The sequence below is a fragment of the Dictyostelium discoideum genome, assembly GCF_000004695.1.
Source record: "Dictyostelium discoideum AX4 chromosome 3 chromosome, whole genome shotgun sequence".
NCBI lineage: Eukaryota > Evosea > Eumycetozoa > Dictyosteliales > Dictyosteliaceae > Dictyostelium > Dictyostelium discoideum.
This window is the reverse complement of record NC_007089.4, coordinates 2971770-2997866: the sequence shown is the minus strand read 5'-3', so window position 1 is coordinate 2997866 and position 26097 is coordinate 2971770. Positions and strand designations below refer to the sequence as shown.

General features: G+C 23.3%; 9 protein-coding genes across 9 annotated transcripts; 5 read left to right on the top strand and 4 right to left on the bottom strand.

Annotated features, from left to right (window-relative positions):
• Positions 1-279: 279 nt before the first annotated feature.
• Positions 280-1367, top strand: DDB_G0280135 (methionine adenosyltransferase regulatory beta subunit; the record flags this gene model as incomplete). Its single annotated transcript, XM_636170.1, has 2 exons — positions 280-322; positions 427-1367. The coding sequence occupies 2 exons, from the start codon at positions 280-282 to the stop codon at positions 1365-1367; spliced, it is 984 nt and encodes a 327-aa protein (XP_641262.1).
• A 62-nt stretch (positions 1368-1429) lies between these two features.
• On the bottom strand, positions 1430-6465 carry DDB_G0280133 (CAMKL family protein kinase; the record flags this gene model as incomplete). The annotated part of the gene is made up of 5 exons (XM_636169.1): positions 1430-1616; positions 1682-2417; positions 2648-4178; positions 4283-4538; positions 4658-6465. 5 exons carry the CDS (start codon positions 6463-6465, stop codon positions 1430-1432), a joined length of 4518 nt encoding a protein of 1505 aa, XP_641261.1.
• A 1892-nt stretch (positions 6466-8357) lies between these two features.
• DDB_G0280131 (armadillo repeat-containing protein) lies at positions 8358-12289 on the top strand (the record flags this gene model as incomplete). Its single annotated transcript, XM_636168.1, has 3 exons — positions 8358-8364; positions 8627-12073; positions 12165-12289. 3 exons carry the CDS (start codon positions 8358-8360, stop codon positions 12287-12289), a joined length of 3579 nt encoding a protein of 1192 aa, XP_641260.1.
• Positions 12290-12613: 324 nt separating this feature from the next.
• On the bottom strand, positions 12614-12972 carry DDB_G0280129 (hypothetical protein; the record flags this gene model as incomplete). The annotated part of the gene is made up of 2 exons (XM_636167.1): positions 12614-12688; positions 12805-12972. The coding sequence occupies 2 exons, from the start codon at positions 12970-12972 to the stop codon at positions 12614-12616; spliced, it is 243 nt and encodes an 80-aa protein (XP_641259.1).
• Positions 12973-13160: 188 nt separating this feature from the next.
• Positions 13161-14470, top strand: map1d (methionine aminopeptidase; the record flags this gene model as incomplete). The annotated part of the gene is made up of 2 exons (XM_636166.1): positions 13161-14077; positions 14173-14470. The coding sequence occupies 2 exons, from the start codon at positions 13161-13163 to the stop codon at positions 14468-14470; spliced, it is 1215 nt and encodes a 404-aa protein (XP_641258.1).
• A 119-nt stretch (positions 14471-14589) lies between these two features.
• Positions 14590-18486, bottom strand: DDB_G0280125 (hypothetical protein; the record flags this gene model as incomplete). Its single annotated transcript, XM_636165.1, has 2 exons — positions 14590-14862; positions 14956-18486. 2 exons carry the CDS (start codon positions 18484-18486, stop codon positions 14590-14592), a joined length of 3804 nt encoding a protein of 1267 aa, XP_641257.1.
• Positions 18487-19142: 656 nt separating this feature from the next.
• On the bottom strand, positions 19143-19850 carry DDB_G0280123 (hypothetical protein; the record flags this gene model as incomplete). Its single annotated transcript, XM_636164.1, has 1 exon — positions 19143-19850. The coding sequence occupies one exon, from the start codon at positions 19848-19850 to the stop codon at positions 19143-19145; it is 708 nt and encodes a 235-aa protein (XP_641256.1).
• A 229-nt stretch (positions 19851-20079) lies between these two features.
• Positions 20080-21079, top strand: DDB_G0280121 (C2H2-type zinc finger-containing protein; the record flags this gene model as incomplete). Its single annotated transcript, XM_636163.1, has 2 exons — positions 20080-20440; positions 20556-21079. 2 exons carry the CDS (start codon positions 20080-20082, stop codon positions 21077-21079), a joined length of 885 nt encoding a protein of 294 aa, XP_641255.1.
• A 496-nt stretch (positions 21080-21575) lies between these two features.
• DDB_G0280119 (hypothetical protein) lies at positions 21576-25891 on the top strand (the record flags this gene model as incomplete). Its single annotated transcript, XM_636162.1, has 5 exons — positions 21576-24501; positions 24653-24740; positions 24989-25121; positions 25317-25445; positions 25562-25891. 5 exons carry the CDS (start codon positions 21576-21578, stop codon positions 25889-25891), a joined length of 3606 nt encoding a protein of 1201 aa, XP_641254.1.
• Positions 25892-26097: the final 206 nt, after the last annotated feature.

The following is a 26097-nucleotide window of genomic DNA, read 5'->3' as shown; positions in this document are numbered from 1 at the left end:
GTAATAATAATGATAATAATAATAATAATATCATACCAAAAAAAAGGAAAAATTTTATTTTATTTTTATTTTATTATTTTTTATTTTTGGAGAAGGGGTTTCCATTAAAAATTTATTTAATTTTTATTTTTTTTATTTTTTTATTTTTATTTTTATTTTTTTTTTATTAACATTAAGTTCAAAAAAAAAAATAAAAAAAAAAATAATTTCATTTTCATTTTTTCAAAAACACACATTCATTATCATTTAAATAATTTTGTAACTAGTTACATAATAAAAATGTCAAATGCTGCATTACCAAAAACCAAAGTTCTAATTACTGGTAATGAATAATCATATAGAAATACATAATCTTAACAAAATAAATAAAATTTTATTTTTTTTACTAATTAAAAAAAAAAATAAAAAATAAAAAAATAAAAAAAGGTGCAACTGGATTATTAGGAAGAGCATTAATGAAAGTATTTACACAACCACCATTAGAACATATAAAATTAGTTGGATTAGGATGGAGTAGATATGAAAAATATGTAAATCAATTTCCAAATGAATTAAGAAAATTAGATATTACCAATGATTCTGAATTGAGTGAATTTGTTAATGATTTCAAACCAAACGTTATCATTCATGCAGCAGCTGAAAGAAGACCAGATCAATGTGAAGGTGATAAAGAGAAAACTCAAAAACTAAATGTTGGTACCACTGAAAAATTGATTGAATTATCTAAATCTGTTAATGCAACTCTATTTTACATTAGTTCAGATTATGTTTTCGATGGTGAAAACCCACCATATGATATTGATGCCAAAACCAACCCATTATCATTTTATGGTAAAACCAAAGAAGAATCTGAGCAATTAATTATCAAAGCATCCAAAGAATCTGATTCATTCAAGTATATCATACTTAGAGTACCAGTATTGTATGGTTATGTTGAAAATTTAAAAGAATGTGCAGTTACAGCAGTCGCAGAACAAGTTATCAAAGCAAGAGATGCAAATCAACCAATCGAAATTGATAATTGGCAAATTAGATATCCAACTTGTGTTGAAGATGTTGCACGTGTTTGCTATGAATTAATGATTTCAAAACAATACAATAGTATTTATCATTTTTCAGGTCAACAAATGAAAACCAAATATGATATGGCAATCGATATGGCAAATGTATTGGGAATCACTAATCCACAATCAATCATCAAACCTATCAATGAAAAATTACCTGGTGCACCACGTCCCCATAATGCATGTTTAAATATATTTCATACTGTTGATACAATTAAAAAGAATTTAAATAATCCAACAATTCATTTATCAATTTTTGAAGTTCAATTACCTTTAATTTTTAAAGATTTAAAATTAATTTAAAATAATAATAATAATAAATAAATAATAATAATCATAATAAAAAAATTTTATTTTAAAATGTTTTAATCACTATCTTCTTCTTCACTTTCATCTCCTTCAATTGAATCTTCACATAATAATATATATTCTCTTGTGCTTGTACCAAATGTAATTTTATCTTTTGGTCTTAGTTCAAAATATTTTGCAGGTTCAATTTTTTCACCCTTTAGAAATGTTCCATTTGTACTCTCTAAATCTATTATATATGGTCTAAAATTAAAATAATTAGTATTAAAAAAAAAAAAAAATATATATTATTTCAAAATAATACATACAAAATAAAAGTTTTAATTGAACCAGTATTTGGATTTTCTTTTTTTCTAATTCTAAAAACAATTACAGCATGTTGTGAAGAACATGATGGATGATCAATTGGTATATCAGCTATATCTCTATTTCTACCAAAAAGAAAAGATTTCTTTCTATGTAAATAAATTGTATCCAATTGATCTTTACCTTTGAATGGATATAACATCCATTTTTCAGTTGGTAATTTTGCTTCGGCAGGTTCATGCCATTTTAATTTAATTTTATTTTCTTCATCTTCTTCTCCATTGTTATTATTTCTACCACTTGATATTGTACCATAATTACTACTACTATCATTTTTTAAACTACCAGATGGTTTAAAATCTGGTTTTTCCCTTACAATATTTGGTTTATCTTTATTTTCTTCATCTTCATTTGATTTACCAAATTTATATTTTCCATAATCAAAATTTTCATTTTTATTTTTTTTATATCTATCTCTCTCTCTATTATTATTACTATTGTTATTATTATTATTATCTCTATTATTATATCTATTATTATCTCTACTATTATCATTGCTGTCTCTATTATAATGTTGTCTTGATTTATCACCTTCACTATATGTTTGAAGTTCTCTTAACCTTTTATTTCCCTCATCCTTTAGAATATCATCATATGATTGATTATCTCTCTTTTTATAACTATCTCCATCTTCACTCTTTCTTTTATTATAACTGTTATCTCTTTTTGACATTTTTACTTAAAAAAAAATAAAAAATAAAAATAAAAAAATATAAATATTTTAAAAATATTATTTTTGAAAATTAATCAAACAACCAAAAAAAAAAAAAAAAAAAAAAAAAAAAAAAAAAAAAAAAATCAAAAAAAACATTTTTGGAAAGCTATATTTAGATTTAAATAATAAAGTCAATTTATAATTTTTTTTTTTTTATCTTTATTACTTTTTTTTTTAAATTTTTTTTATGTACTTCTTCTTAAATGTGGCTGAAAATTAGGGTCATTTTGTTGTTGTTGTTGTTGTTGTTGTTGTTGTTGTTGTTGTTGTTGTTGTTGTTGTTGTTGTTGTTGTTGTTGTTGTTGTTGTTGTTGTTGTTGTTGTTGTTGTTGTTGTTGTTGTTGTTGTTGTTGTTGTTGTTGTTGTTGTTGTTGTTGTAATTGTTGTTGTTGTTGTAATTGTTGTATTTGTTGAATTGGTTGTTGTCCAACATAATAATTATTAATTGGTTGATTATTTGAGTGCGATAAAATTTGGGGTGGTTGTTGCATTAAAACTTGATGAGGGATTTGTGGTTGTTGTAATTGTTGTTGATAAGATTGATTTGTATCAAATGAAACTTGCTGATTTGGTTGGGTTCTCTGTAATTGACTTGTCAAATTAAAATCATCAGAAATGATTTGTGTTGGAAAGTATACTGGTGGTTGTTGATGTGATTGTTGATGTTGTTGGTGTTGTTGGTGTTGTTGTTGGTGTTGTTGTTGGTGTTGTTGTTGGTGTTGTTGGTGTTGTTGGTGATGTTGTTGATGATGTTGTTGTTGTAATTGCTGTTGTTGTTGTTGATGATGTTGATGTTGTTGATGTTGCTGTTGTTGAGGTGAATGTTGTTGTTGGTGTTGATGTTGTTGATGTTGAGGTGAGTGTTGATATATATTATTATTTTGAGGTGAAAGTGATTGATTGTACAAATTATTATTTATAATACTATTAGTATTATTTGAACTGTTTGGTATATTATTACCATTATTACTATTATTATTACTATTATTATTATTATTATTGTTATTATTCTTATTGTTGTTAACATTATTGTTGACATTATTATTATTATTAATATTATTATTAATATTATTATTATTATTACTATTATTATTACTATTATTAATAATATTATTATTATTACTATTATTATTATTATTATTATTATTATTATTATTACTATTTAAAATATTATTATTATTATTATTATTATTATTATTATTATTATTATTATTATTTAAAATATTATTTTTTAAAGTTTCAACTTCATTAAAATTAGGTATTATTGAAGTTGGTTGAATTTTTTGATGTTGAGGTGGTTGTGGTTGATGAACTACAGGTGGGGAGTGTAGTAGGTTTTGAGAGATTAAAGTGGAAGAAGCTGGATCCTTTGAAAGCCAAGGATGATTTAAAACATTCATAATATTTAAACGATGTTCACGATCAACTGTCAACATCTTTTTAATTAAATCCTGTAAATCCAATGGAATTGATGGTGGTAATATAAACTTACCGACAATCATATCGGTAACATTTATAAATGGTAATTTTCCAGTTACTAAACTATATAAAATAACACCTAATGACCAAATATCAACTTCTGGTCCATTATAATTAATACCTAATAACATTTCTGGCGCTGCGTATGCTGGTGTACCACAAAAACTCATCTTTTCTTGATAAGACCAATTGCTTAATCCAAAATCTATAATTTTAACATTCATTTGATTATCAAATAAAATATTCTATTTTTTTTTTAAATAAAATATAAAAAAAAAAAAATCCAATGTTAATAAATTATTTAAAATAATAATAAAATGAATCTTTGAAGAAATTATAAATAATTTACCTTATGTTTAATATCTCTATGTGCTATATTTAATTTATGACAATGTGCAATACCTAAACAAATTTGTGTAAAAATTCTTTTCGTATCATCCTCTGGTAATGGTACTCCCATTAAAACTTGATCTCCAATATCGGGTGAGTTTACCATCTTTACTCCTTTTAGACCAAATTTATTTACATAATGAAATAAATCGCCACCCTGACAATAATCCATTAAAATAAACATTGCATCATCTTTTTCAAGTACATTTAATAATCTAAAAATAAAAAAAAGGGAGTGGTTAAAATATATACTATATTATAACGCTAACACCTAATAAAAAACAACCTTATTATTATTATTATTATTATTATTAACCTTAAAAAATTAACTTACTTATTAATAAAAGGGTGATATAATTGTTTTAAAATTTCAATTTCTCTTTTACATCTTGTAAATTCAGATTCAGTCATTTGTTCTTTATAAAGTATTTTAATTGCAATTTCTTCTTTTGTATTTATATGAGTACCAAGTTTAACAACACCATAATTACCCCTACCCAAAGTTTTACCTAGTGTATATTCACCAATCATCTCTGGTTGATAATAGCTACTTTCGTGTGGTGCATTTGAATGACTGCTGTTACTACTACTATTGGATGATCGATTCTTTTTATGCGGTGAAGATGATGATTCAGTTTCGCTATCTGACGAATCTGATGAACTATCATCACGTCTACTCTTTTTCTTACTTGATCGCTTTTTCTTTGATCTGCTCTCTGAATCGCTATCTGATGAATCTGAAGAATCAGATGTCTGTTCATTATTATTATTATTATTATTATTATTATTATTATTATTATTATTATGATCTCTATCTTTTTTTCTCTTCTTTTTCTCTTTACTATGTCTGTGTTCTTTACTTTCTTTTATTGTATCTAATTGTTTTCCATCTTTATTCTCTGTAGTACCACCACCACCACCATTTTTATCTTTATCTTTTCCGTAGACTCTTGGATTTTCCACCTTTTTAATTTGTAATGAAAACATTGAATTCTCACCTTGAAGTTTTATAATCTCTAAATTTACAGGAAATCTTGAACCATCTCTATGCCATACATCAACCTTTCTAGTTCTACCTAACCAACTCTCAACACCTCTACTATGATTAAATGTAGTTGGTGTACTTGGTGTTGTTAATGGTGAATCAATTGGTGGTGATGATATATTATTACCACTAACAGCAATTGAAGCAGGAGTAGGGGTAGATGTTGTAGTGGATGTTGTTGAAGTTGTTGTAGTTGTAGTAGTTGTTGTTGTAGTTGTTTGTTGTTGCTGTTGTAATTGTGGATCATGAGAATCTGTTAAATTTAAAGAAGTATTATCAATAATTTTTGACATTTCAGGAATTAAAAGACCAATTGTATTACCAAGTAAATCTTTTTGAGTATAGCCAAACATTGGTTCAGTGAAATTAAAATTACAAGCCTTTATGATACCATCACCATTGATAGTGAAAACCGCTTCTTTTGGGGGTGTTTGAATGATAGCCTTGAACATATCGATACCATCGGTGGAGATTTTCGTAACTAAAATACTAACGAGAAACACCACACCACTCTTATGTTTGATTGGCAGATTTCTGACCCTATTTAACATCTTCCAAAGTCCACCACCATGATAATTCTTTTCAATGTATTCGGAATGAGATTTGGCATGAGGAGATGGCATTAATGCGGATACGTTTTTTCCAAATAACTCTGCTGGTGTATATCCTATCAACTCTTCGACATTTCTATTGCAATAGGTTATAATACCATGAACATCTGTATATATGATTAAACGTTTATCTATAATCGACTCTATTGATCCAATGAACATTCTCTTATTCCATATCCTAACCTCTGTCACTGATAGTGTAATTGGAAAAACACTGCCATCCTTATGTAAACCCTCCACCACTCGACTCTTATCAATGATCTTTCTAACACCTGTTTCGAAATAACTTTGCATATAGGTGTCATGTTGCTCCTTATAGGGTGATGGTACTAATATATTGACTTTTTGAAGTTGTAATTCCTCTATTGTATATCCAAATAATTCACATGTTTTTCTATCAACTGATTGTATATATCCTTTATCATTAATCGTTACAATGGCACTATCCATTGACCTTTGTTGATAATTATTATTATGTGTATTCATTATTTTTTTTTTTTTTTTTTTTTTTTTTTTTTTTTTTTTGAAAATTATATTATATAATCTATTATTTTTTTTTTTTTTTTTTTATCTTTAATTATAATCTATAATTTATTATTATCTGTTATTATTATTACTATTACTATCTGTTATTATTGCTATTGTTACTATTATTATCTGTTATTGTTATAATTTTTTTTTTTTATTTTTATTTTAATTTTAATTTTTCAAAAAAAAAAAAAAAAAAAAAAAAAAAAATTTAAAAATTTTAATTTTTTTATTTATTTTTTAATATGTGAAGTTGAAAGAAAAAAAAAAATATATATTTAAAATTACAAATAATGATAATAATAACTATTGTCTTTTCTCTCTTTTAAATATATTTTTTTTTGTAACTTTTTATTTATTATTATTTTTTAAATTTTGTTATTTTTATAATTATCAGGTTACTGCAGTTACTTGTGGATGTTATTAAAAAAAAAAAAAAAAAAATAAAAAAATAAAAATTTTCAAAAAAAAAAATAAAAAAAAAATAAAATAAAAAAAAATAAAAAAAAAAAAATAATAAAAAAAATACAAATTTTTTGATTTAAACGTTAAAAAAATAATATTTTAGTTCATTATTACTAAAAAAAATAAAATAAAATAATTATTTCAAAAATGAAAAAAAAAAAAAAAAAAAAAACTTATAAATCAAATATTTGATTTAATAGTTTAAAGAATTTTTTTTTTTTTTTTAAAGATTGATCAAATAATAAAAAATAAAAAATAGAATAAAAATTTTTTTTTTGTTTAAAAACATAAATAATCGATTTTTTTTTGGATCGGGACGGGAAATGAAATAATAATAAATAAAAAATAATAAATAATAATTTTTAAATTGGGTAATATATTTATTTAAAATCAATATTTATTTATTAATTTTTTAATTCTTTTATGATTAATTTCTTTATTTTTTTTTTAAAATAAATTATAAAAAAAATAAAAAAATAAAATTCATTTTTAAAAAATATTGTCAAGATCATGGTCGTAATTGTGATGATTGGGGGTGATCCACAAATATCTTGGTCATAGGCATTGTTCTAAATAAATTAATTACACCATTGTGGATATCCATTGAACAAAATCAAAGACGTTATCACCCAAAAACTTTCAAAAAATATATGGTTGAAAGAATTTTTTTTTAAATATCGGTCCAAATAATAAAAATAAAATTTTTTTTTTTTTTTAATTTTTTTCATTTTTTTTTTTGTAATAGTATTTTTTGAAAAAAAAAAAAAGAAATCGATTTCTTTTTTTTTGGACGGGATTAGGAAATAAAATAATAAATAATAAATAATAATTTTTTTAATTTAATTTATATATATATTTATATATTTTTTTTTTTTTTAATTTTTATTTTTTTAATTTTGAGATTTTTATTATTTAAAATCAATATTTATTTTTTAATTTATTAATATTTGATTAATTTCTTTATAAAAAAAAAATAAATAAATGTTTATAATAATAAAAAGATAAAAAGATAAAAAAAATAAAAAGATAAAAAAATAAAATTTATTTTTAAAAAAAATAAAAGAAATCGGCACGATCACTGTCAAATCCCTAGAATTTTATCTTTTTCCTTTTTTTTTTTTTTTTTTCTTTATTTTATTTTTCATTTTTTTATTTTTAATTTTTTTAATTTTTTTTTTATTTTTCATTTTTTATTTTTAAATTTTTATTTTGGCCAATTTTTTTTTTTTTTTTTTTTTTTTTTTTTTTTTTTTTTTTTTTAAAAGAATATCAATATCTCACACACCCCCACATTAAATAGAAAAACAAAAAAAAAAACAAAAAAAAAAAAAGAAAAACAAACTCTTTATAAATAGATATTATTTATATACTAAATACTCTCAATCATGTCTGGTAAGTAATTTTTTTTTTTTTTTTTTTTATTTTCCATTTTTTTTTTATTATTTTTTTTAAAATTTTATTTTCCTAATCATGGGATAAAAATCTAATAATTTTTTTTTTTTTTTTAAAACTTTTTATTTTACTTTTCCCTATTTCTTATTTTATTTTATTTTATTATATAATTTTTTTTTTTTTTTTTTTTTTTTTTTTCAAATTAAAATTTTATTTTCATAATAAAAATTAAATAAATGAATTATATTTTAATTCACATTAGAATTGGATGATTTATTAAATGAGATGTTAGCAGAATCAGAGGCTGCATTAAATGGTCAATCAACAATAAATTTAAACAACAACAACAGCAACAACAACAATAATAATAATAATAATGGTAATTCTGCAACAAAAATATCATTTCAAGAGCAAATGCCAAATGGAAATGGAAATAGTTCAACAACAACCACAACAGCAGCCCAACAATCAGCAACAGAGAAAAGAAAATCAAGATTATCACAACATCCAAGTAATTTAAATGAAGGAGGATTTGATTATTTAGATACACTCTTAAATGATATGAGTGATGAGTCAATTAGAAATTCAATTAAAACTGATAATTCTAGAATCAAATCTTTAAGACTCACCTCAACCTTTGATTTAGAATCAACTTTAAAAGATTTAGAAGAAACTTTTATGAAAGATAGTTCAATTCAAAATAAAAGAAAACCATCTTCATATTTATCTAAAAATTTATCACCACCTTCAAATCCATCAAATATAATTAGTAATAATAATGCTTCAACATTACCACTACCACCACCACCATCACAACAAGATGATGTAGTAATAATTGCAAAATTACCACCACCTGTTTCAATTTCTTTACCTCCACCACCAACAACTGAGGAATTACCATTACCACCACCATCAACTGAAGAATTACAATTACCACCACCACCACCAACAACAACAACAGCAGATGAACAAATATTAACAGATAGTGTAAAGAATGGTAATCCAATATTAAAGAGAGTTTCATCAGAAAGAGCAATTATTTTAACTAAAGAAGCAATTGATGCAGCAGATTTATTAGATGAAATGATTGAATCATTTGGAGGTATACCAGAACCAAATGGTAATAATAGTTTACCAAAAGAGATTAAAACTACATCAATACCAACACCAATTGTAACACCATCAACCACTACCTCTACTAATACAACTACAGCAGCAACAGTTAATAAATTAAATGCTAGTAAATCACCAAATGGTACATTAACAACTAGACCAGCAGCAAAACTTGGTGCACCAGTTGATATTCAAGTATCATCACCAAAAGCACCAACACCAATACCAACATTATCATCACCATCACCATCACAATCAGCAGCACCACAACCAGCAGCACCACAACCAACACCAACATCACAACCACAACCACCAACAACAACAGTATCAACACCTGTATCACCAACATTCAAAGATTCAGATCAATTATTAGATGATATGATTTCACATTTTAAAGAGAGTAATTCAAATCTATTAACATCTTCAAGTAATCTTGACCCATCAGCTCCAAAAGTTGTTTATACATCACAACAATTCTATCCATTATCAGTTGAAGAACAATCATTACAATCAAAAGTAAAAGTACAATTAACACCTGATGAACAAGTTATTCAAAAGATTTTAGGTAATAATGATTTAGATGATGATATTACAAATAAAAATAATGATAATAATAGCAATGGTAATAATAATAATAAAGAATTAATTGATGAACAGAATCAAATTGAACAACAACAATCAGATAAATCATGGTATATTAAAGCACAACCATCAGATATTATTGGATCAGGTAATAATGGTACAACACAAAGAGCAGGTATTCATAAGGATAAGAGAATAGTGATGAAACAATGGAATTTCATAACATCACAAGCGACACCAATGTTATTCAATGAGATTGAGCAATTGGTAGCAATTAAACATCCAAATATTTTAGCATTGGCAGGAGCATCATTTGACAATCAAACATTCACCACCTTTACAGAGTATATCACTGGTAGCAATTTAGATATCGTCATAAAGAATTTAGATGAGAAGAATGAACTTCAATTAATTCTTAGACTATCGGAAGAGATTGCTTCGGCCATGTCATTCCTTCACTCTTTTAATATCGTTCATAGATCATTGCATCCAAAGAATATTCTATTGAATTCAGATTTGAAGATCTATATCAAAGATTATGGTTTCACTTCATTGAAGGATGAAACTTTGAAAAAGAAGTTTATGTCTTTTCAATTAAAGAATCAATTATTACACACCCAATACCTTGCACCAGAGCTATTCAATGTTTTGTCAGGTTCAAAGGGTGGTTACGATACAAAGGTTGATGTTTTCAGTTTTGGTGTTTTACTTTGGGAGATGTTCGCTCGTGATATTAAATTATCCGATCTAAAGAGTAACACTGTCAATGGTTATACTCATTATCTTAGACCACCTTTACCAAATTGTCCATTCACAATTGAAAAATTAATTAAACTTTGTTTATCAACTGATCCATCCGTTAGACCAACTTTTACAACAATTTTAAAAATTTTAAGACAACCATTACATACAATTCAAAGATTTAATAAACCAACACAACAACAACAACAACAACAACAACAAGATCAACAACAACAACAACCAGAACAACAATTAACATCATCAACTTCATCAACTTCTACTCAAGATTCATTAGTTTCACAAGAACAAGTTGAAGAAAAAATAAAGAATGAAATGAATAATCTTTTAAATCCAAATAAAAGATTTAATGAATCATTGGATCCAGAAAAGAGAGTAAAAATTGAAAAGATTGCAAATGTTGTAAAGGATTTAATTAGTCAACCAACTTTATTGAATTTACATAGAGCAAGTCAAACCATTGATCAACTTTGTAAAAATGTTGAAAATATTGAATATCTATTGGAGGCAGATTTCGTACCTTTAATCTTCCAATTGATGGATCAGCCCTATGATGAGATTCAATTATCATGTTTAAAACAATTTTCAACATTAATTGAACACAATGAAGAGATTATGAATTTGTTTAGAAATTTATTGGGTATCAATATCTTAATGGAGACTTTGAATTCACAAAAAGAGAATATCCTCTTCATTACCCTACGTCTACTATCACAATTATCAAATGGTGCTGACCGTGAAGAGAATAGAGAGCAAATCCTCATCAAAGGTGGTATTCCACTATTAATCAATCTATTATCTCATCAGAATGAATTGATTAGATTGCAAATTCTTTGGTGTTTAACATTACTTTTAGAGTCAAATTCTGTACAGGTTGAATTTGTCAAATTGGGTGGCGTAAATCAATTGTTGGATATGATGGTACATTCAATTAATAGTGGTTTCGATTTACGTGTCGCTTCTGCACTTGCAAGAGTTATCTCTTTGAAATCCGTTCAAGATCAAATTAATCTCGGTCATTATCGTGAAAGAGTTGTAAAGAAATATCTCTCCCTATTGGGTGATACTCAATTCGAAGCATTAAGAATGTTGGGTTTAGAAGCAATCGCTTGTTTAGTCTCAAATAAAGATAGTCAATTCATCTTAACTGCTTCAAATATTGTAGATTTATTATTATCTTATTTAGATCCAAATTCAACTTCAATGGCACCACAAATGACTGCTTTAAAAATCATTTTGGTTTTATCTGTAAATCGTATGTTTATTTAATTTTTTTAATAATAATAATAATATTAACAGAATTTTTTTTTTTTTTTTTTTTTTTTTTTTTTTTTTTTTAATTATAGCAATTCATATTCCATATTTAAAATCATCAAATATTATTGAACCACTTCAATACCTTAAATCTTCGCCACACCCATCAATTCAAAAAGCTGTTGAAAAAATATTAATGTTGGTATCATCAAAATAAGGAAAAAAGGAAATGGAAAAAAAGAAAATCCAAAAAAACAAACCAAAAACTATTTATTTCTTTCAGTATTTGCGTGTTTTTGTTATGGTAATCATTATTTATTTAATATCACTAAACTTGTTGTAAAAAAAAAAAAAAAAAAAAAAAAAAAAAACCAAAAATAAATATCAAATCTTTTTTTTTTTGAATAAGAATCTTTTTTTTTTTTCCATGTTTTTTTTTTTTTCCATGTTTTTTTTTTTTTTTTAATTCTATTTACAATTTTATTATCTTATTTTTTTTTTTTTTTTATATGTATATATATTGTATTTATACAATTTATTTTTAATTTTTATAATCATCTCTTCCAGGAACAGTTTTATTTTCATAATTTGAGAAATCAATTTTTTTTGACATTTTCTGAAAATTAAATAATAATATTTATTAGAAGATAATAGAAAATCAATTTTTTTTTTTAAAAAAAAAAAAAAAAAAAAAAAACTATTATTTATATAATATTATAATATTTTTCTTACCTCATATTCTTCTTCTAAAGTAGTTGGTTTTTTATTTGGGTCGCCCAAAGATTCATGATCCCATCTTTCAAATTTATGTTGCATAAAATGATGTAAAACCCCAAATGATACTAATGTAACACCAACCATAGGTATTAATGTTGATACTAATAATGATTTCTTTGCCATTTTGATAGAAAAAGATTGAAAAAGATTATACTTATGAAAATGAAATTAAAAAAATAAAAAATAAAAAATAAAAAAAAAAAAAAATAAAAATAAAAAAAAATAATTTTAAAAAACGACGACAAACTTTTTTTTTTTTTTGAGATTTTTTTTTATTTTTCATTTTAATTTACAAAAAAGAAACAAGGAAAATGAATAAAATTTTAAAGAATATTATTAATAAATCATCAATCAATAATGTTTTTAAAACATCATTTAATGGTGGAATTTCATCATCATCCTCATCCTCATCATCTTATTTAAATAATAATAATAATATAATAAAATCATATAATGTACAACAAAAACAACAACAAAGATATTATTCTTCATTTGAAGATGATTTATCACCAAAAAAATTAAAAGAAAAGATTTTAGAAAATGAAACAGAAGAGATTAGAGATTTTGTAAGATCACAAAGATTAACAAAGAAAACAGCATCACCATTGGAAGGAATGAATAGAAAAGAAAGAAGAAAAATGACAACCAAACTTTATAGAAATCCAGATAATTTAATTAGAGGCGGAATAGTTTCACCTCAACCATTAATTCCAGCACATATTAAAAAACCAAAATATGTTTTAGGTGAACCAGTTATAGATTTTGAAATAGATGATCCAATTGAAATTCATACAGCAGAAAGTATTGAACATATGAGAGTAGTTGGTAAAATGGCAAAAGAAGTTTTAGAATATGCTGGTACATTAGTCAGACCAGGTATTACAACTGATGAAATCGATAAATTAGTTCATCAAAATATTATAGACCGTGGTGCCTATCCATCACCATTAGGATATAAAGGTTTTCCAAAATCAATTTGCACTTCAATAAATGAAGTATTATGTCATGGTATTCCTGATGATAGACCTTTGGAATTTGGTGATATTGTAAAAATTGATGTAACCCTCTATTATAATGGTTATCATGGTGATACTTGTGCAACTTTTCCAGTAGGTGAAATTGATTCTTCTTCAAAACGTTTAATTGAAGCTACAGAAAAAGCATTATATGCTGCAATTGGTGAAGTTAAAGATGGTGCTTTATTTAATAAAATTGGTAAAAAGATTCAGTAAGTATTTTAAAATAATTAATATTTTTACCTATAATTTTTCCAAACTTTAAATTATTAATTAATTTTTTTTTTTTTTTTAAAAAAAAAAATAGATTAGTTGCAAATAAATATTCATTAAGTGTAACACCAGAATTTACAGGACATGGTATAGGTCAACTTTTCCATACAGCACCTTTTGTATTCCAATGTGCAAATGAATTTGATTCAGTTATGAAAGAAGGTATGATTTTTACTATTGAACCAGTTTTAGTTGAATCAACATCTCCATATGCAGAATGGAAAATGTGGGATGATAAATGGACAGTTTCCTCAAGAGAAGGTGGTTGGTCTGCTCAATTTGAACATACAATTTTAGTAACAAAAGATGGTTATGAAATTTTAACAAAATAAAAATATTTATTTAAATAAAAAAAATTAAAAAAAGATATTTTTATTTTTGGTAAAAAAAGGAAAAAAAAAAAAAGATATTTTTTTTTTTTTTTTTTTTCTTTTTTTTATTTTTTATCAAATTAAACAGTTTCATCTTCTATTACTTTACTAAACTTTTTCATCCTTAAAGAACTTTTATCATTTGAATTTATATTGTTGAATTCAGAAATTGGAGATTTCATTTTCAATGTTTTTGTAATTGGTGGATACTTTTTCCTATAGAAAACAACTAAAAATATCAAACCAAGTGTTAAAGTAATTGCTAAAGATAGTGGTATCCAAAATGCATGTCTTTTATAAAATGGTGGATCAAAATCTTGGAAATTTGTTGATCCAGAATCACTTCCTTGTTGCTATTGAAAAAAAAAATAAAAAATAAAAAAAAAAAGTTAATATGTTAAAATTTAATTAAATAATAAATAATAAATAAATTAAAAAAAACTTACTAACATTGAAGGTAAAAGTAAATTTGAACAAAAGAAATTATATTCTGGACAAAAAACAGTTAAATTATTACCAAGATTTAAAGAACCACCATCAAATGGACAATTGAAATAAGTATTATTATAAAATATTTGTAAAATATTTTGATAACAACGTTGAGGTATACATTGAGGGAAAGAATGGTTATTTGAATTTGAATATTTGAAATCAAAACATCTTGAATTACTTTCATTTGATAGAACAGTAGCACATTCGATGGACATGGAAGAAGTATAGGCAGTACAATATTCCATTTCAGGATCACCACCGAATCTAGCATTTGAAAAATGTTGATAGTAAGGATCCAATACGGTACCAACATCTTTGTAACTACAATTGTTTATTGATCTACGATCCACTGAACAACCCAATGGTTTAGTATCACAATGATGACCATAGTTTTGATTACGTTGTTCACATCTACCTGTTAGAAATTGACAACCTTGATTTTTACCCCAAAAGTATTCTTGTGGAATTGAAGTATCAACACGATACCAACCCATATCTTGAAGTAATGCCAAAGTTAAAACAGAGAGTGACATTGTAGGATTACGAGCAGAAGTCATTAATTCACCATAGGCAATACGAGATGAGAAATGAGCATCCAACATATTGGGTGGGAAGTTTTGATTTAAATGACTCTCCAACTCAATACCTGTATCATTATTTGAACAACCGTAATATTTATTAACTACATAGTTTAATTGAGGTGTAATTAATACGGCAACCACATTTTTGACAGAGGTTTTCGATGGATTAACACCAACGATACTTTTAGTAACGTTTACACTTGCATGAGCTCTACCATTTTGATCTATATAACTATTGAAATAGAATGGAGAGAAACCAAGTACATGCACCATCTCATGCATTGCAATTTTTATAGCTGTATTATATTGTTTTCTAGAGTCATGATCGTTTACATCTTTTGAGCATTTCATTAATCTTTGAAATGATTTTGGTTGAAAATTAATCGTACCAACCAATGGTCTACCACGAATGTTTTTAGATGGATTTTTTAAATTGAAATTACAAGGCAACCCATAGGCAAATGCACTTCTTAATGGTATTGGTATTGCTGTTATATACAAAAGGAAATTATAATCATCTATACCCTTATCAACATATTCTCTTGAGATTTTAATACCCTCTGTACATTGTCCACCAGTTGTACCCCAAATGAATCTATCAATCTCTAATTTTGGACCAGATTGAACTGATAAAAGTGATTGAAAAATTGAAACCATATCTGTTACAACTGAATATTTTATGAAATCAATGAGGTCATCTGTCAATATATCACTTTTACCACAATAATAATTACAATTTAATTTAATATCACTTGAACAATTTCTCTGTTTTTCAATTGGTATACTTTGATCAACTTTACCAATAATAATCTTTTGACCTTGAACTTTACAAGATTTTTCAAATCCTTTTGTTAAATAACTATAATCAACTTTAATTTTTAATTTTTTCCATTGTAATTTTGGTGGTGGTGTTGATGGTCCTGGACCTTGATTTGAATCATTAGTTTCTGATGATGTTAATGTAGATGTTGATGTTGATAATGTTGATGATGTTGATGTTGATAATGTTGATGATGTTGATGTTGATGATGTTGATGATGTTGATGTTGATGTTGATGTTGGGGGAATTGGTGGAGGTGGAGGTGGTGTTGGTTCTGATGCTGAAGTTGTTGATGTTGTCGTTGTTGTAGAATTTGAATTTCTTGTTTTTGTTGAATCTGATGGTGGAAATAATGGATCAGTATTATTATCATCATCATTATTATTATTATTATCAATTATAAAATTATGTTTAACTTGTTCAATATTATGCATTATATCTCTATTGAAATAATTTGAAACAACAGATGAGAAACAATCAGTATAGTCATCAAAAAGGTAATTATCTTCCTCTTCTTCATTATAATCGTTGTTGTGATCAGTATCGTTTGTATTACCAAACTGTCCATCATTTGAACCACCATTGAAATTATCGAAAATTACAGTTGTATTATCAAAAGTGCAATTTGCATTTAAACTATTGAAAACCACTGAATTTTGAAAGATACTATTTTTTAAATTACTAAATATAATTTTACAAGATTTTAAAGTTGACTTTTCATTAATGATAGTTCTACTGATTTTAGTATTCAATATTATTGAATGATTGGTAATGGTGGCGTTATTAACTCTACTATTAAATTTACTATCACCAATAATGGTGCTATTACTAATGAACGTGTCATTGGTTATCATTGATCGATTGATTAAAACACTGTTCCTAATGATACATTTTCTAATGATACAATTATCTAATACACTATTTTCAATAATAGTATTAACCAATTCCGTATTGAAAAGTGTACAATTCTTTACCTTACTAAAATCACTTAAACTACTATTATAAATTGAACTTGATTCTATACTACTATTCGTTATAATCTTATTCATTATTGTTAAATTTTTTAAATTTAAATTATTTTCTTTTAATTTAATTTTTTCATTATTATTATTATTATTTATATTTGTTGATGTTTTAAATAAAAAATTCTTATTTTTATTATTATTATTATTATTATTATTATTATTATTATTATTATTATTATTATTATTATTATTATTATTATTATTATTATTATTATTATTATTTAAAAAATTGATTTTTCTTTCTTCTATATATTCTTTTAAAAATGAAGAATATTCTAAACCATTACTTTTTGTACTATTAAAATCTGTACTATTACTATTACTATTATCATTACCACTACTGATATTATATCTATTTAAAAATAAATCATATTTATAATTTACATAAGCCGTTATTGGATCAGTTTTTGAATTTCCTAAAATTTGTTTCATTGATTTTGAGAATAAATTATCATATACAATTGATTCTGAGTTATCACCACTATCCATTGGTATTACATCTCCTGTATCTGTATTATTATTATTACTACTACTACTGCTACTACTGCTACTACTTGTATTATTATTATTATTATTATTATTATTATTATTTTTATTTGGATCACTACTTTCGTTTGGTAATGATGGGCTTTTAGTTGGTCTTGGGTAAAATGTATTTGGTGGACGAGTTGGTGGTGGTCGTTGTGAATGTGGTGGTCGTGAATGGTGTGGTGGTGTATGTGGATGAGGAGTATGATGTTGTATTGGTGTTATAGTTATTGTTGGTTTGGGTTTATAACGTTTTCCCTCATTATTATTTATATTTAAACTATTATCATCCTCATTATTACCATTATTATTATTATTTTTATTATTATTATTATTTTTATTATTATTATTTTTATTATTATTTTTATTTGTAGTGTTATCGTTAATACTATGAGTATTATTTCTATTTAATATAAAAGTTTTATCATTATTATTTTCATTGTCATTAACGTTGTTATTTTCGCAATATATATTTATAAAAAGGAATGAAAATATTATGAAATAAATGAGGAATAAGTGTTTCCCACTCATTCTATTTTTTTTTATTTAATTTATGTTTATTATATTTATTATTATTTTGAGGTTTTTTTTTTTTTTTTTTCAATTTTTTTTTTTAGAAAAAAAAATATAAAAAAAAAAAAAAAGTGAGAAAAAAATAATAAGGGAAAAGCAAATTTATCTATTGCAATTGCAAATAAAAAAATAAAATAAAAATAAAAAAAAGAAAAAAATAAAAATTAAAAAATTAAAAAAAATAATTTTAAAAAATAAAAAAAAAATTAAAAAAAAAAATAAAAAAAAAAAATTAAAGCGTTGTTTTGCCAAAAAGTTTGAAATTATTTTTTGTCATCGGTCAAAAACTTCAAAAAAAATATCATGCACGAAATTAATTTTGGGTAATATTTGCACAATATTTTAAAAAAAAAAAAAAAATTTTTAAAATAAAATAAAAAATTATCTATTCACAAAAAAGTAGCGTGATTGGGTTGAACAAATATCGATCATTATTCACAAAATAAAAAAACCAAAAATAAAAAAAAAAACCAAAAAAACTAAAAATTAACATATCCTGAAATTTCAACATTTTTCTTTTTTTCTTTTTTTTTTCCACCCCCTTCACCAATTTTGTGTAACTTTTTTTTTTTAAAATTGATTTTTTTTTTTTTATTTTTTTTTATTAGATAAATTTAATTTTCATTTTCATTCTCATTATCTGAAAGTGGTAATGATTTTGCTAAATAAATATAATTAACTTGAGTTATACCTTTTCCTTTTGTTGAATTTGTAGTTAAATCAATTCTTTTTAAATCCCAATTTGTCATTTCATCACTGTAAAAATAAGGTTCCAAACAGACATTTCTTGATACACAAACGAACCAACCTGTATGATATTTTAAGAGACGATACATTTCTCTTAATAATGATTTAACCATTTCGTTATCACCTTGCTCCAACTCTAATGTTGATAATAATGCATCAGCAGTACCTTTATCCAAGATACCATTGAATTGATTATCTTTAAAGTTTGTTTCAGTCGCATCTTCAACTTGATAAATTAAACTATTTCTAACACGTTGATTTGTAATTTTCTTATTTCTTTCATTCATTCTATTGATTGCATTCTCACAAACGTCAATATTTATAATTTCAATATGAATATTTTCAGTCTCTTCAACTAAATCCTCTGCTAAAAAACTATTACCACAACCAACATGTAAAATCTTATCACCATCTTTTATCAAATTCAATAAATAATTCTTTAATTGATTGAAATTAACATACCATTCATAACATTCACCTTTACCTTCACCACTATCATAAAAATCATCCCAAAATTCATATGATGATGGTGATAATGTTTCTTGATTTAATTCTTTTAATTGTTTTTTTTTCATTATAATGCAGATACAAAAATAAAATATGAAAAAAAAAAAAAAAAAAAAAAAAAAGTTTTCATTTTTTTTTTTTTTTTTCAAAAGGATATTCGTTTTTTTGAGAAGAAACCAACCCCTTTTTTTTTTTTTTTTTTAATTTTCAATTTTTTAATTTTATTTTATTATCATAATTTTCACACTCTCTCTTTCATTTTTATACATTATAATTAAAAAAGGAAGGATAATTATTATGAGTGAAAAAAAAGATTTTGTAGATTCAACATTTAGAAAGAAATGGGATTCAGAATATTTTGCACAAAGAGCAAAAGATAGAGAAGCAGGTTTATTAGTTGACGGTGATGGTGATGAGGAAGATGAAATATCAAAAAAAAGACAAAGAATGAACCAAAATAATATAATTGATCCAGATAAACCTTTATCATTCTTTAAAGCAAGAGATGAAGATTTAAATCTTATTAATAAAGTTGGTAAAACTACAATAGTTCAAGGTGTTACACCAACTGATAAACATGGTGGTTTCTATTGTGATGTTTGTGATGTTAGTTTTAAAGATTCAAATTCAATGTTAGCTCATGTAAATACTAAAAGACGTATGTATAGTTTTTTTTTTTTTTAATTATGGTACCCTCCCCTCCCCAAAATTTATTAACATAAAATTTCCATAATAAATAAATAAATAAATAATAATTTATTAATATTATTTAGATAATAGATTAAAAGGTGTTAGTATGAGAGTTGAAACATCAACATTATCACAAGTTAAAAATAAATTAAAAAAAGGAAAAGAAGATAAATTATTATCAAAATTAAATGATGGTAAAAAGGTAACTGAAAAAGATTTACAATTAAAAAGAGATCAAGAATATGAAAAAATTATAAAAAATATAAAAGAAAAAGAAAATGATGAATCTACAAACCAACAAGAATCTATTAATAATCCTAATGATAATAGTAAAGACAATTTAAATAAAAATGAAAATGAAAATGAAAATGAAAATGAAAATGAAAATGAAAATGAAAATGAAAATGAAAATGAAAATGAAAATGTAAATGTAAATAAAAAAGAAAAAGAAAATGAAAAAGAAAAAGAAAATGAAAAAGAAAAAGAAAAAGAAAAAGAAAAAGAAAAAGAAAAAGAAAAAGAAAAAGTTGAATATGAAGAAGATGAATTTGATTATTCTTCTTTTGGGTTACCTTCAAATTTTGGAACTACTAAAAAATCAAAATAAACATGGATTTTATTATTTATTATAATTTTTTTTTTATTTTGTTTAAATATTTTCCAGGATTAACCTATTAAAAATAATTATTATTTTATTTTAATTTTTTTATAAAATTAAAAAAGGAAATATCTTTTTTGGTTGTGTTTAAGTTCTATTTTTTTTTTTTTTTTTTTTTGAATAAAAAAAAAAAAAAAAAAAAAACTATTAAATTTAAATATTCTTATTTTGTCCATTAGCTTATCTGTTTTTTAAAAAAAAAAAAAACAATAAAATAAATAAATGAAAATAGGAAATTAATAAAACTTAAAAAAAAAAAATAAAAAATAATTTTATTAAATTAAATTAAATAATTTTATCAATATAAAAAAATAAAAATCTTTTTTTTTATTATTTTTTTTTTTTTTTTTTTTTTTATTTTTTTTTTTATTTTTTTTTTTAAAAATAGTTTATTTCATTTCCCAACATGTGTAAATAGTAGTAAAAAAAAAAAAAAAAAAAGAAAATGAACCAAGAACAACTAACCCATATTTCAAAGGGAGTTTCAAAAACCCATATTGAAAATAACGATAAAAGTGTAAAAAATAGTGTAAAAAATAATAATAATAATAATAATAATAACAACAACAACAGTGAAGATAATAATGAAAATAAAAGTGATATTAAAAAATCAAAGTCACACAGCAAAGGGTCATTAGAAACCGATGTTAATGATACATCAGATTTCCCTTTTAAAGTATCAAGTAGTGGTAGAATTATATCACCAACACCACAAAAATCATCCTCCTCTTCGTCATCCTCCTCTTCATCATCATCATCATCATCATCATCATCATCATCATCATCATCATCATCATCATCATCATCATCATCATCATCATCATCATCATCATCATCATCATCATCGTCATCGTCATCATCCACTTCAAAAAGTAGAGATAAAATTAGAGAAAAAGATAATGAAAAAGATAGGGATAGAGACAGGGATAGAGATAGAGAAAAAGATAGTAGTAGTAATAGTAGTAGCAGCAATAGTAGTAGAAATACATCCGTACAAAAACCAAATTTAAATATAAAACCTCCATCTTATAATGATCCTTTAGCAACTATATTTGGTGTACAAACAAGAAATAAAGATAAAGAAAGAAGTAGCAGAGATAAAGACAAAGATAAAGATAAAGAAAGAAGTAGCAGAGATAAAGAAAAGGAAAAAGATAAATATAAAGATAAAGATAGAACTTCAAATAGTAGTAGAGAAAAAGATAAAGATAAAAGTAGTATTAGAGATACTTCAAATAATAATACAGAAATTAATAATAATAATAATAATAGTGAAATCGAAAAAGAAAATAATGATAAAGATACTAAAAAAGAAAAGGAACAACAAAGTAATAAAGAAAAAGAAAAATCAATAACAAATACAACATCAAATGAAAAAGTAAAAGGTAAAGAAGAAAAAGTAAAAGATAAACAAAAAATTAAAGAAGAAAAAGAAAGAGAAAAAGAAGAAAAGAAAAAAGAAAAAGAGATTGAAAAAGAGAGTAAATTAGAAAAAGAGAAAGAAAAAGAAAGAGAGAAATTAGAAAAAGAGAAACAAAAAGAAAAAGATAAATTAGAGAAACAAGAAAAACAAGAAAAGAAAAGAAAAGAACGTGAAAAAGAAAAAACTATTAAATCTGAAAAGAAATCAAAATTATCAACGGATCCAACAACAACAACAACAACATCATCATCATCATCATTATCAAGTGGAAATTTATTAACAGCATCATTAGATGATATAATATCAGCAAATTTAAATGAAGCACCAATACCACCATTACCAATAACACCAAAAAGAAAAGGTGCACCTAAAAAAGACCCATCTGAAAAGAAAATACCAACTTTTAAAAAAGATAAATTAAATCCAAAAAAAGAAGATTTTGAATCATTTCTTTCTAAAAATGCAAGTTCTTCATTTTTAAATGAATTTGAATCACAAGTTGATATTGAGATGAAGAAATTACAAGGAGATGGAGGATCAACAGCAACAACAACATATGATGATATGAAAAATATTCAAAATCAAATTCTTTCAAATGATTTATTATATAGATATTTACAACAAAATGGTCAAAATTTAGGACCTGATACACCGCAATTACATTCACCATCATTATTTTCAAGTTCATTATCAGGTTTTAGTGGATTTAGTAGTATTAGTAATGTTAAAGATAATAATAATAATAATAATGAAGATTTAAATTTAAAAAGACCAAAAATTATAAAAAGTGATCATCCAAAGAATAAATTTATAAAGACATCAAAGAAATTACAAAAATTACAAAATCGTTATATTAGATATCATCAAGCTGATTTGAATTTACGTGGTAAGTGGACTATTCACGATGACTATATTTTATTGGAAAATGTTCAATTTTCAGAATCATTTGAACAATTATCATCAAATTGTAAAGAATTCTCAAACCAGTATACACCAGATGAGATTGAACAACGTTGGAGTTCAATGTTATATGATACCGATACTGCTGATGAATCGTCTGGGTTAATGGCATTGAACCATTTTAAAGCACCTTCACCACCTTTATCAAATGTCGAGTTTCAAATACTAATAAATTCACCAATCAATTTAAGTAGAGCAAATTTCATTCAATTACTTCAAGATAATAGAACTTTATTTCATCAAAGTAGAACTTCAAAATATCTTCAATCATCTTATCGTACTCTATTATTAACTCAAGATATTAATAAAATTCCAAATTATAAAAATCATATAATTAATCAAAAATTAAAAATTCATCAATTAAAATTAATTGAAAAAGATAAAAATCAAGATAAAAATCAAAATCAACCAATAGTTGAAACTACAACAACTGTATCTCAATCACAAAATTTAATTGATAATAATAATAATAATAATAATAATAATAATAATAATAATAATAATAATAATAATAATAATAATAATAATTTACAAACATTTAGAGATATTACTTCAATGATTATAGATCAACCAATTATTGGAACTACAACTACTGTATCTCAAACTAATGATATAAATAATAATAATAATAATAATAATAATAATAATAATAATAATAATAATAATAATAATAATAATAATAATAATAATAATAATAATAATAATAATAATAATAATAATAATAATAATAATAATAATAATAATAATAATAAAAATGAAGAAGATAAAAAAGAAAAAGAAAAGGAAAGAAAAAAGAAACAAAATGAAAATTTAATTCAATTTTTATTTCATGAAAGAGATACTCAATTACCATCACAAACAGATTCAAATTGTTATCCTTGGGATCATTTATTAACAACTAATGTACCAACTATTACAGATTTAGAGAGTGATTTAATTTTAAATCCATTCTCTGGTATTCCAAATTATTTATTATCTGAAAAAGAAGGTTTGTATATTGTTTATAATCAATTATATATTAATTTAATTTAATTTTTTAAAGAAAAAAAAGAAAAAAAAAAAAATACTTGTGTTTTATTAACATATCTTAAAAATATTATTTGTAAATTGAAAAAATAAAAAAAATAAAAAAATAATAGAAAAAAGAGATATGAAAAATATGGTTATAGTTGAAAGAGAATATGAAATGGATAGAGATAAAGATTTTAAAGCACTTGCAATTGTTAGGTAAATATATTTTTTTAATTTTTAATTTTTTTTTTTTATTAAAGGAGGTTATACTTCTCCCCCATTATTATTATTATTATTATTATTATTATTATTATTATTATTATTATTATTATTATTATTATTATTATTATTATTATTATTATTATTATTATTATTATTATTATTATTAATTTTAAATTACTTTTTTTTTTTTTTTTTTTTTTTTTTTTTTTTTTTTATTTATTGTCATATGCAAATATTATTAGAGGTAAAAATATTAGGTATCTTATGAAATCAAGAGATATTATTGTTGGTCGTGATTTCTCAAATATGAACCAAATTGACCTTGATTTAAATGAAGAAAATCCAAACCATGTTAATAAGATTTCGAAGAAACAAGTATGTATTTTTTTTTAAAAACTTTTTTGAAAAAAAAAAAAAAATTGTATATTGGTGTGTTAATATGTCTTGTGTCCTATTGTTTTTTTTTTTTTTTCGGAAAATCTTCTTCGAATTTATTAACCTTTTTTTTTTTTTTAAAAAAAAAAAAAAATAAAATAAAATAAAATAAAAAAAAAATTTAATCTCAAAAAGTTGATTATTAAATTAAAATCAGATGCAAATTTTTATATTGAAAATATAGGAAAAAATACAGTTTTTGTAAATGGTTGTCCTCTTCCTCAATATGAGAAAATTCATTTAGAGGATTTATCTCTAATCGAGGTAAATATTTTAAAAGAGAAAAAAAATTATTAATATTTATCAATATCACCCACTGACCGTATTAATATATATTTATTAAACTATAAAAATATATATATAATTATAAAATTTTTTAGTTTTCAGATATAGCATTAATTTTTGAAATTAATAAAAGTTTTTTAGTAAAAATAAAAAGAATTTTATCAAAGCCATCAAATGTACCAACTTCAACTTCTGCTTCACTCTCAAATACTCCATTCTTAAATGCACTCTGTGGTGTTGGAAATCCAAATTTACTCTTAAATAATAATTTTAATAAAAATATTATAAATAATCAAAATAACCAAATTAATAATAATAATATTAATAATAATAATAATAATAATATTAATTATAATAATAATAGTGGGAATTTATCCTTAACATCACAAGAGATTAATGATTTCAATTTATTATCACCTCAATAAATAAAAAAAAAATAAAAAATAAAAAATAAAAAAAAAAAAAAAATTAAAGGTGATCAATATTTTTGTGTGGGTAAATTTACTCAAATTTTAAATGATTAATATATTTTTATATTTTTTTTATTTGCAATCAAATTGTGAGCGAACATACTCTTTTAGCAATAGTTTAAAAACTACAATTCCATAAAAAAAAACCAAAAATTAAAAAT